General features: G+C 51.4%; 3 protein-coding genes across 8 annotated transcripts in view; 2 read left to right on the plus strand and 1 right to left on the minus strand.

Annotated features, from left to right (window-relative positions):
• CARM1 (coactivator associated arginine methyltransferase 1) overlaps positions 1-1,488 on the plus strand; it is a 43,054-nt gene extending 41,566 nt beyond the window's left edge. Inside the window, exons 15-16 of one of the 2 annotated variants that reach the window (XM_028519106.2) lie at positions 91-159; positions 316-1,488. In XM_028519106.2, coding sequence (XP_028374907.1) covers positions 91-159; positions 316-458 — 212 coding nt within the window. In that variant the 3' untranslated portion in view covers positions 459-1,488. The remainder of the gene's footprint in view (positions 1-90; positions 160-315) is intronic. The other variant, XM_036032342.1, reaches the window with a different exon arrangement.
• Positions 938-6,361, minus strand: YIPF2 (Yip1 domain family member 2). 5 transcript variants are annotated; one of them, XR_004904678.1, is made up of 10 exons: positions 6,275-6,361; positions 6,059-6,119; positions 5,530-5,684; positions 5,358-5,438; positions 4,289-4,376; positions 2,768-2,884; positions 2,515-2,681; positions 2,322-2,437; positions 2,042-2,170; positions 938-1,946 (listed from the first exon to the last, which is right to left on the minus strand). XR_004904678.1 is itself a non-coding variant. In XM_028519107.2 (10 exons), exons 2-9 carry the CDS (start codon positions 6,093-6,095, stop codon positions 2,057-2,059), a joined length of 942 nt encoding a protein of 313 aa, XP_028374908.1. In that variant the 5' UTR covers positions 6,096-6,119; positions 6,275-6,361; the 3' UTR covers positions 938-1,946; positions 2,042-2,056. The 5 variants fall into 5 exon arrangements, 3 of the variants coding, with proteins under 3 accessions (XP_028374908.1, XP_035888237.1, XP_035888236.1); XR_004904679.1 differs by having other exon boundaries at positions 938-1,961; XM_028519107.2 differs by having other exon boundaries at positions 2,255-2,437.
• Positions 6,362-6,418: 57 nt separating this feature from the next.
• Positions 6,419-8,622, plus strand: TIMM29 (translocase of inner mitochondrial membrane 29). Its single transcript, XM_028520542.2, has 2 exons — positions 6,419-6,602; positions 6,700-8,622. The coding sequence occupies exons 1-2, from the start codon at positions 6,509-6,511 to the stop codon at positions 7,392-7,394; spliced, it is 789 nt and encodes a 262-aa protein (XP_028376343.1). The 5' UTR covers positions 6,419-6,508; the 3' UTR covers positions 7,395-8,622.
• Positions 8,623-11,065: the final 2,443 nt, after the last annotated feature.

Consider the following 11,065-nt stretch of genomic DNA (forward strand, 5'->3'; position numbering starts at 1 on the left):
GGAGCGCCCACCTCAGGCAGAATGTGGGCCTGGGCTGGCCGGGGGCGGTGACGCCGTCTCCCTTCCTTCCTTCTTCCCTCTGCTGCGCAGCCAACACGGGGATTGTCAATCACACCCACTCCCGGATGGGCTCCATAATGAGCACGGGGATTGTCCAAGGTAACAGAGCGAACGGGTCCCAGGGGTGTGAGCACGCTGACTGCTGGGCCACCCACTGGCCCTCTCGCCTGCTCTCTCTTTCCCTCTGACTCTGCTGTGGGGCTGGGTGGGCAAGGGGGCAGAGCTGGCCCTCAGTGCCCATGCCCCACTCCACAGGGTCCTCCGGCACCCAAGGCAGCAGTGGCAGCGGATCCAGTGCCCACTACGCAGTCAACAGCCAGTTCACCATGGGCGGCCCGGCCATCTCGATGGCTTCACCCATGTCCATCCCAACCAACACCATGCACTACGGGAGCTAGGCCCCTCCAGTGGGGAACAGACTGACAGCACCAGGAAACCAAATGAAGACCCTGCCCACCCACCCCTCTGCCTGGGCGGCTTTCATCCCTGTACTGGAGAAGCCCAAACACCGGTCACAGCCCTAGCCCTCTTTGCTACGGGGACTTGGATACTTTTTACACGACATTGCTGCCGCCACCCCCACCCACATCTTGGCCCTGAGCGTGTGTCGCTGCCATATTTTACACAAGATCATGTCATGGGAGCCCTGGTACCCCCTTCTGCCCTCTCCACCCTGACCTGGGCTTAACATCTAATGAAACAGGCATGTCCAGGCCTGACAGCCGCAGGCCCTGTGGGGCAGGTGGCAAGGAGCAACTATGGTCCTGCCCAGTTCCTGGCACCTGCTCCCTGTCTGTCTCCAGTGGGAAGGCAGTCCTCACTAGATGGGGGCCTCCCCTTTAGCTACCAGGCCTTGGTCACAATGGGCGTGACATGCTGCTTTTTTTAATTTTATTTTTTTACAAAAAGAACCAGTGTCAATCCACAGACCCTCTGAGACACCAGGCCGGCCGGGCCGAGCCAGCAGCCCTTTTTCCCAACTCAGAGGCTCAGTGATGAGGGGTGGCCCTGCCAGGTCGTCAGGACAGGGCGGGGTCAGGCCTGGGCAACCCCATGGCCCCTCCCGCAAATGGGTTCACCTCACACTTGAATGTACAACCTACCCCAGCTGTTGGGAAGGCCCTCCCTCTGGCCCCTGCCTCTTGCTGCTGTCCTGTCCCTGAGTCCCTCTGGGTTCCACCCCCCCCCCCCCCCCCAAGAGCTAGAAGAGGAGGCTGGTGGGCCGGTAGGAGGAGGGTCACTTGTCAGCCAATGGGGGCAGACACAGAAACCTCAAGGAACTGTCATGGAAGGCATCCTTTTTCCTTGTAGCTACCATTAGGCCTGTGTATTTCCCTCAGTATTTGTAGATGCTCCAGTCCCTACTATGATGATGGCATTTTGGTCTCTTCCCAGCCTGGGAAAGGGCCCTGCAGGGAACTTTCCCTCAAAAAAAAAAAAGGAAAAAATAAACAAGGAAAAGTGTTTCAGCACAGGCAATTTTCTTCTAGTTCTGCTCCCCCCATTTCTAATACCAACCCCCCCCCCCCGCCCCCCACTCGGATGTGGTGGAGCCGAAGCTAGGCCCAAGGCCCTGCCAACTGGATGCTCCGGGAAGGGTGGGCACAGCTGAGGCTGGAGTGACCCTCTGCTCTACTGCCCGACCCTTGGGGAAGAAGAAAGGCCTGGGGGGTAGCCCACAGGGCAACAGCTGCACTGGAAGCGCCTTGCTCAGCCACCTTTCTCCCGCCTTTATATAAATTCTCTGAATCACCTTTGCATAGAAAATAAAAGTGTTTGCTTTGTAAGAAAAGTCTGGAAAGTAGCAGAGTGATCTCAAGATGTCAAGGGACCTTTCAGTCATCATCTGGGGGCAGGGCAGGCAGAGGTGTCCCCTCATGTTGGACCTGAAAGAGAAACTCCCACCAGTGGCTCTGTGACTTCTCACCCTATGGGGAAGAGGCTGGAAGCGCCACAGCCACAGCTGGAAACGATTCCTCACCTGCAGGCTCGGGTCTTAGGCTGTCATGTGTCTTTGCGGGGTGGGTGTCTGGGGTACATCCGAGGGCAGAGCTGTGGCCTGGGCTGGAGGTGTCACGTGCTCCAGGGGCAGTGGCTGGAAAAAGTAAAACTGAACGCAGATCCCCAGGGTTAGCATCATGACCAGAAAGCTGACCGACCCAGAGGCCCCGCTGTGACCACCCCAGACCCGTACCTTACAGCCCAGGGCCAGGAGGGCATGGAGTAGCACGACAACAGATAGCAGCACAGAGGCCACCAACCTGGTGTCCTCTCGGACAATGGGCCAAAGGGTGAACACCAGGCCAGCAGCTGACAGGGCCAGAGCCAGCACCCCGAAGAGCCACTGCAGCCACGGGACAGGGATCAGCCACAGGACCTGGGGGCAACACGAGCAGATGGCTACCGGGTTTCTCCACGGCATACGAAGGCCCCACCTCCTGGGGCCATACTCACCACAGTGGGGATGAAGATAAAGAGGGAGTAGCCGTAGACACACACGGTCTCCAGAAAGGTGTAAGGCCCCATGCGCTCCCGGACACCCTTGCGCCACTGCAGGAAGGCCCACAGTGCCAGAGGTACCAGCCAGGCGTAGCAGTAGATGGTGATGCCGGCCACAGTCACTGGGAGGCAAGGTGGGCAGTCACCCCTAGGGCCTTGTGGCACCCCTCAGCCCCACTAGGCGCCGGGCCTTGCTTGCTTTGCTCACCCTTGTGGAACTGGGGGCTGTAGTGAATGGAGGCATCCCTCCTGTGGGCCAGCACCACCGTCAGGTTGCCGGTGATGGCCAGAACAAAGGCCAGTGTGGCGCAGATCCAGAAGGGGCCTGTGGATAGGGTGTAGTCAGGGTTCCAGGCACAGAGCTTCCAGAACACATAACTTGTCCTGTTTTGTCCTAGCCTTTCAAGCTCTGGGCTACTCCCACGCCCACCACTCCATCGACCCAACTTACACCCACTGACAACTTGGTGGTTGAATCCAATGCTGGCTCAGTCCTCATCTTTCTTGGCCATTTGACAGCCTTTGATGTAGCTGATTCCCCCACACCCCCCAGAAACACTCCACATTCTTGGCTTCTGTCTCGTGTCACTGACAACTTCTTAACCTCTTTGACTCCCTGACTGACAATGTGGAGCCAGCTGGGCCCAGTCCTTGGCCCCTCTCTGTGTTCACCCCTTGCATGATCTTGTCCAACCTCAGGGTTTTATGTCACCTCTAGGCCAATAGCTCCCAAATATCTCATGCCCAGGCCTCTGTCCTGAAACTTGGACCTGACAGTCAATGTTTCCACATGTGTACCTTCTTTTCCACCCCACCACACTCACTCTTTTCCCTCAAACCTGCCCAGATTTTCTCATTGATAAACAGCAACTCCATGCTTCTCTTGGTCCAGGAAAAAACCTTGGCGCCCTCCTGTGCTCCTCTCTTCCCATCCCATTATCCAGTGGGTCAGCAAATCTTGTGAGCTCTACCCCTTCAAGACGTAGGCTGAAATCCAATCACTCCTCTCTCCCTGGCACCACCCCCACCCCCACAGCAGTCACCTCTTCCCTGGTCTCCTTGCTTCTGCCCTCGTGCCTGACAGTGGCCAGAGGACACTTAAGAGTACTTAACTAAGTTCCCTTCTCACCAAACATTAGGAGGTCTGTGTGATTTGTCACCTAGGTGGTGGTGTACCAGTTTATTCTGCTCCAGGGACAATGCTGCCTTGCAGTTCAGGTATGTTTCTTCCACAGGGCTTATAGCCCTTCTGGAATGTTCTTCCCCTAACTCTCCCCGCCCCCAACCCTGACACCAACAAGGCTAACTCCCTCATCCTCCTCAGAGGGACCTTCCCTGACAAACCCATGCAAAGTAGCAACTCTCATCCTCTAAACCAGGGGTGTCAAACTCATTGTCACTGGGGGCCACATCAGCCTCATGGTTGCCCTCAAAGGGCTGAATGTAATTTTAGGACTGCATAAATGTAACTATTCCTTAACTAGGGGCAAGGAGCTTGGCGCTGCTGCTAGGTAGAAACAAGGTGCCTGGCCGGATAAAATAAGGTGAAGGGCTGAATTTGGCTCTCGGGCCTTGTGTTTGCCACCTGTGCTCTAAACAACCAATTCTCTTCACCCGCTGCAACCCTTTATGCCTCTGCCTCCTTGAAGTGTGTGTTTCACACCCTCCATGAGGGACTCTGCTTTCCACATTTGCTGAATGAAGAATGAGCTGAAAGCATATCACTCACCATACAGGTCTGGGCGATTCCGAAGATGGTGCCGTACAAAACTGTGGCCAGGCCGGGGCAGCAGCGACCCTTTAATCCGGTCCAGGACCTGGGGGCAATGCCAGGCCCAGGATGGAAACCTGCTGGGGCTCCTCACCACCCCCAGAGGGAAGAGGCCAAGCTCCTCTCCTGACCTTAGAGGCTTCTTCTCTGCTGCCCTCCATTTCCTCTCTCCACCCTGCTTGAATAAGCACTTCCCTCTGGACATTTGATGGGCTGTTCCCATGGCCTGGAGCCCCTTCCCCTGGCCAGCCCCCACTCAATATATCAGTGTCCCACCATTCTGAAGGACGTTGAGGCCTGCCATCTTCCTCTTTGTTAGGCTGCCCTGGACTACTGCCCCTGCTGCTTCTCCCAATCCCAGCAAGCAGAGTCAGCAAGTCCTGGGCATTCTCCTTCCCACATCTCTCTCCAATAGGGCCTCTACTCTGTAGCCCTGGTTTACTATCATCTCCTATCCTGCCTGGGGCCTCCAATCCATCTTCATGTTGCACATCTGCTCATTCCATTCAAGCATCTCCTGCTCTATACCCTTCCTGACTCCCCAGCACCCTCAGCGCAAAACCCAAGCTCCTTAACATACTTTGTCTGGCTTCTGCTTGTCTCTCCCCCACCTCTCACACTCCAGCCAGCCAGAGTGACAGGTAGCTTCTGTGATAGTTCCCGCCTTCTCTCATCTTTGGTCTCCTGTATATGACGTTTCCTGTGTCTGGAACACACTTATGCTTCCTCCCACTCTGCCTGGCTAAGTTTTCCTTCTTTAAGTCTCAGTAAACTCCATACCACCTCCAGGTGGCCCTTCTCTAACCCACCATATCATGTCTCCTGGGTTCCCCAAAGCCCCACTCATTATGTCATAACCCTTATAGCACACCACAGTTACTTCCGCTAGCCTGGGTGGAATCTCCTGTGTTCCCATGTGTATCTCCAGCAACCTGCCAGGGCCTGGTGCACGGAAAGTGCTCAGAACAGAGTAGCTGAACCCCAAGCATGACTCCAAGCCCCATCCCACCAGCTTCCCAAACCTGACCTGTGCAGTGTCCACATCAAAGAAGCTCTGATAGTAGCCGAAGGTCCAGAATCCTGGCTGCTGCTTCTCCTCCTGTAGAAGCTGCACAGTGTGGGCTTTCAGTGCCTGCCCTTCCAGCCTGGGTCAACCGAGGTCTGGATGGAGGTATGGCACAGGGACTTATGTGACTCACCATGGTCTTGTCACTCTCTTCCACCTCGTCCTCTGCACCATAGCTTCCATCTGAGCCCACAGCCACAGCTACATGCCCCTTTGGGGTCTGCTGATCACTTCTGGTGGTAGCCACATCTGGGGTCTCTGCCAGCAGATTAGTGGCTTCTTCAAACTCTATTGGAAATAAATATGGGATACAAGCATGTTTGGTTGGGGGGAGTCAAGACAATTTGGTATGGCCCATCTGGGGACCAAGACTGTACTTGTGGCCACCTCAGTGCTCTCCCCACCTCAGGGCCTGGCTTCCTCAATTTTGGGGAGCGGAGAAGGAAGTGTTCCTTCACTCCTAACAAGTGACAGCACCTGAGGGCTGGTTCTGGAACGGTGTCAGGTTTGAGGTCTGAGTTCGGGGCTGGAGCGGAGTTCGAGCTTAGGCTGGGTTTCACGCTTAGAGTTAGGATTCACAGATGCCTGTGGCTCGGGTTAGATATGAGTCGGGACTTAGATATAAGGTTCTGACAAGCAGAGGGGTAGGTCGGGGCACTCACCATGAAAGGCCAGCTCGTCGCCCGCTGCCATGGTCATTTAGGGGCGTCACCGCATCCCGCTCTGAAGACAGAGGCCAATCAGGCCCGCACCCAATCCCACTCGGCGCCCCGGCCGGAGTCTGTTCCTCAGCCCCCAGCCCAGCTTGGCTCTTAACGACACCCACCTGGGGGTTAACTGTGCTTCCCCGCCCCACAGGTGCAACCCGCCCTACTCACCTGAATCCGTCTCAGCCGGCGCGGCCAGGGGTTTCTGCGCCTGCGCAACCTCCTACCAGCCACTCAATCCGACTTGTTTCAGACAGCAACATCCGGCGCCGGTCCGTTTTCTATCTTCTCCCGATAGGAAACCACTGCCGGCAACATTGACGCTTGCGCAGATGAGACTCCCGGGCCTTTTACTTCGCATACCTGTCGTTTCTCTTCGGAAAACGGACGTCTAGCCGGAAGGGAATGGCGGCAGCCGCTCTAAAAAGACTTTGGTCGCAAAGCCGCGGGGATGCAGGGGACTCGGCAACCGCGAAGCCAAGTGTGTGGGCGAGGTTGGGTAAGTAGCGGCAGGATGGGTGGCCGCGGCAGAGACAGGGGGCAGAGTGAGTGGCTGCAGCGGCCGGACCCCTCTCATCTCGCTTCTTTTCCCGTAGGTGCCTGGGCTCGCGCACTGCTCCGGGACTACGCGGAGGCTTGCGGGGACGCGGCGGCGGCGGCACGGGCCCGGCCCGGCCGTGCCGCAGTGTACTTGGGATTGCTGGGCGGCGCGGCGACCTGCTGCGCACTTGCGCCTAGCGAGCAGGCCTTCGAGGAGGCTCTGCTCGATGCGTCGGGGACTCTGCTGCTGCTGGCGCCCGCCACGCGAAACCGCGACTCGGAAGCGTACGTGCAGCAGCTACTTTGGCTGCGGGGCCGCGGACGACTCCGCCACGTGAATCTGGGACTCTGCTCACTGGTGTATGAGGCTCCCTACGACCCCCAGGCCAGCCTTTACCAGGCCCGCTGCCACTATTTGCAGCCTCGTTGGGCGGAGTTCCCAGACCGGATCTTGGACGTGGGCTTCGTGGGTCGTTGGTGGGTACTGGGGGCTCGGATGCGCGACTGCGACATCAACGACGATGAGTTCCTCCACCTGCCTGCACATTTGCGCGTTGTCGGGGCTCATCAGCTGCATTCGGAAGCCAATGAGAGGCTCTTTGATGAGAAGTATCAGCCTGTCGTGCTCACTGACGATCAGGTGGATCAGGCGCTATGGGAGGAGCAGGTCTTGCAGAAGGAAAAGAAGGACAAGCTGGCCCTGAGCCAGGCCGAGTCTCTGATGGGGAGGGCCCGAAATGAAACCCAGTGAGGCCTGGATCCGGTCCCAGCCCCAAGCCCTGGCAGACTGTTTGCCCGGCACTGTGCAGTTGGTGTGAGTGAGCTTCAAGTGCAGAGTGACTGAAATAAATTATATGTAGAGTGTTCTCGCTGGGTTTTCATAAAATCGGGGAGCCTTTCTCCCTCTCACATTTTTCCTAACACTGAAGCTAACTCAGCCTTTTTGGTCTAGGAGTTGGAGAGAGCAAAAGCAGCAAGACCATATAATGTTAATCATTGCCAGAGTTAGTAATTGGCTTTATACCTAAGTAAGCTTTTTTTATTGGGCCTTGTGCCCTCCCGCCCGACTGAGGCATTATATCTAACAGGTAACTCGCAGGCTCTCCTAAAACCATTCAGATTTTTGTTTTAAATTTTAAGCTGCAATGTTTATACTCTAATTTTTATGAGTAGCATTTTTGTTTTAATTTACTTTGAAATAATTACAGTACTAGAGTAAACTGGAAAAATAATACAGGGCACCCTTTGTACTCTGTCCAGCTTCCCCTAAATGGTAAAACATTTTACATAAGCAGTGCCAAACTAGAGATTGACATTGGTATGACTTTGGATTTTACAGAGAAACTTTTTGCAAAAACAGTATGCTTTTACCATTTGTGTATTAATAGTGATATTAAAGTGAGTTGGAATGATAAAACATTTTCTGACTTGGAAATCTATATGGAATCATACATTCTGGTTATGTTATACTTCAGAAACCTTTAAAACACAGAATGCTATGGAAAGGAACATGTTAGCTGACATTTAACTAGGTTATGGTAATAATACTTTAAAAACTAAACATGCAGAGTGAGACTAACTTTCTCACCTAGATGGCCTGTGGCCAGTTACTAAAGCCAGGAGATGAAACAACCAGCTTTGTTGTGATTTTGTGTTCTTGTGCTTTGCTTCTAAGTTTTGGTACTTAGACCTTTTACTTGTACTATGGGTGTGCTGGACAAATAGCAATTTTTAAATCCTTGTTTTGGGGGCAAAGGAGCATCTGAGCCTACATTTCCATTTTCCTAAGTAAAAAGTGAGGGTCAAAAAGTTTTATTTTTTCCAAGACAGTGGCAGAGCCATGATTCTAACTGTAACTCCCAGCCCTGTCACTTAATTTTGAAACGTATAGCACCACCTTTGATCCTAACAACATCCTGTCAGAAATTACTAAATACTGTTATCAGTAAACATAAGTAAAACTGGAATACAGAAATAAATGAATTCTAAAATGCAATGAAAATGATATTAAACTTTAATCATACAGGGTCCAGCACAAATAATGCCCCTTTTTCATTACAAAGTCAAAAGCATGTAGTTCTGTAATATAATATCCCATTCAAACACACCATATGACATTTTAGGTAAAATGTTCAAATTAAAACTATAAATTATTACACCTATATTATTACCCTACCAACCACACTCAAGTAGGCGTAACTTCTGCCAGACCCCTGAATACTGTTACCTGTCAAAGGTTCTGGACCTAAAGCCTAATGATTTTGTTCAAGAGAGAGATTAGCCATCTTCAGGGAAGGATTTAAGACACTGGCATCAAAGTGAGACTTGCTTCTTACCATGGTCAAATATTGAAAGAGGACTGTACATCTTCACTAAGTCCATTACTAAGTGCCACTTCTGACTTCCTGCCAGGGTGTGTGTCATGCACACGCCCTGTAGCTGCGAAGCTCAGCAGTGGTTGCCAACAGACTACATGTAAACAACTTACAATGTATTCATAGGAAATGAGGGGCTTGGTATAGGCTTGATGTTGGTGTGGCTTTGTCTGGTGGGAGGGTTGACCTTACCCATGGGAGCAGTGCCCTCTCTGGTAGCTCTGGTCTCCCGAGTTTGATGTAAGGAGTGTGAACTGGAGCTGTTAGACTGGACAAGGGAGCAGGTGTTCATGCTCTGCATCTTGGGGCAAACACAGGACAGGTCCAGGTCTCCTTGTTCGCTACTGAGCTCCCAACTCCCCATAGTACTCAGCCAAGTGTGAGCCCCAGCAAATGCTGAAATCCTTAGATGACACCTGAAACTTACTTTATTAACCAATGTCACCCCAGTAAATTCAATAAAAAATAATAAAGACTTGAGTGAGGTACCACACATGCCCACCATGGCTGAGAACTGGTGTGGCCTGGCTGGGGAGTGAGAAGAGAATCAAGGCTGCCTCCCCGTCCATTGGTCAGCCCAGGGAAGAGGACCTCAGGTCTCAGCCCTGGCGGGTGCCAGGAGCAACACAGTGAACATACAGTAGCACCTGGGAAAGAAGTGGGCTTTAAAACAGGGTTTGAATCTGCTTTCACACTAGCTTTGTGACTAATCTGGACCATAACAATTAGGCAAGAAAGGTGTACAACTGTCACTATAGTTACATGCCACTTAATGATGGTGATGCTTTCTGAGAAATGCATTGTTAGTGGATTATGATGTGCAAACATCATAAAGTGCACTTACGCAGACCTAGATGGTGTAGCCTACTGCACACCTGGGCTATGTGGTAGAGCCTGTTTGTTCTTAGGCTACAAACATACAGCATGTTACTGTACTGAATACTGTACACGATTGTAACAATAGTATTTGTGGTTCTAGACATCTAAACAGAAAAGGTATGGCAAAAATATGTTATAAAAGATAAAAATTGATAACACCAATATAGGGCACTTAATAGGCACTTAGCATGAATGTAAACAAATAAAAAAACAAAACCCAGAATAGCTAAAGTTATCTTGAAAGAAAAAAGTTGGAGGCATCACATGCCCTGATTTCAAACTATATTACAAGGCTACAGTAATCAAAACAGTATGATACCGGCATAAAAACAGACACACAGGTCAGTGGAACGGAAAAGAGGCCAGAAATAGACCCACCCATATATGATCAATTAATTTGTGAAGAAGGAGCCAAGAATATACAATGGGCAAAGGACAGTCAGTAAATGGTCTTGGGAAACTTAACAACCACATGCAAAAGAACGAAACTGCATCACTATCTTACGTGATAGACAAAAATCAACTTGAAATGGGTTAAAGACTTGAATCCAGAAAACTAGAGGGAAGTAGACAGTAAGCTCCTTGACATCAGTCTTGGTGATGATTTTTTGGATTTGACACCAAAAGCAAAGAAAAAGAAAAACAAGTGGGATTACATCAAAATAAAAAGCTTCTACACAGCAAAAGAAACCATGGGCAAAACAAAAAAGCAACCTGATGAGTGAGAGAAAATGTTTGCAAATCATATCTCATCAGGGGTTAATGTGCAAAATATATAAAGAACTCATGCAATCAGTGGCAAAAAAAACACACACACATTGAAAAATGGATAGAGGATCTGAATAGACATTTTTCAAAAAAAGACATAACACCTGGCTGGCGTAGCTCAGTGGATTGAGCTCAGGCTGTGAACCAAAGTGTCACAGGTTCAATTCCCAGTAAGGGCACATGCCTGGGTTGCAGGCCACGGCCCTCAGCAACTGCACATTGATGTTTCTCTCTCCCCCCCCCTCAAAATAAATAAATAAAATCTTTTTAAAAACTATTTAAAAAATACATATAGATGGCTAGCAGGTACATGAAAATGTGCTCAACATCACTAACCATCAGGGAAATGCAAACCAAAACCACAATGAGACAGCAACTTATGCCCATCAGAATGGCTATT

The sequence above is a fragment of the Phyllostomus discolor genome, chromosome 8, assembly GCF_004126475.2.
Source record: "Phyllostomus discolor isolate MPI-MPIP mPhyDis1 chromosome 8, mPhyDis1.pri.v3, whole genome shotgun sequence".
NCBI lineage: Eukaryota > Metazoa > Chordata > Mammalia > Chiroptera > Phyllostomidae > Phyllostomus > Phyllostomus discolor.

Excerpts from the sequence above, each read along its gene's own strand:
- YIPF2 (XM_028519107.2), bottom strand. The coding sequence starts at position 6,095 with ATGACCATGGCAGCGGGCGACGAGCTGGCCTTTCATG. Across the intron at positions 5,439-5,529 it reads AAGAGAGTGACAAGACCATG|CTTCTACAGGAGGAGAAGCA; the intron begins GTGAGTCACATA and ends CACACTGTGCAG. Across the intron at positions 2,682-2,767 it reads CAGCCCCCAGTTCCACAAGG|TGACTGTGGCCGGCATCACC; the intron begins GTGAGCAAAGCA and ends CTTGCCTCCCAG.
- TIMM29 (XM_028520542.2), top strand. The coding sequence starts at position 6,509 with ATGGCGGCAGCCGCTCTAAAAAGACTTTGGTCGCAAAGCCGCGGGGAT. Across the intron at positions 6,603-6,699 it reads AAGTGTGTGGGCGAGGTTGG|GTGCCTGGGCTCGCGCACTG; the intron begins GTAAGTAGCGGC and ends CTTTTCCCGTAG.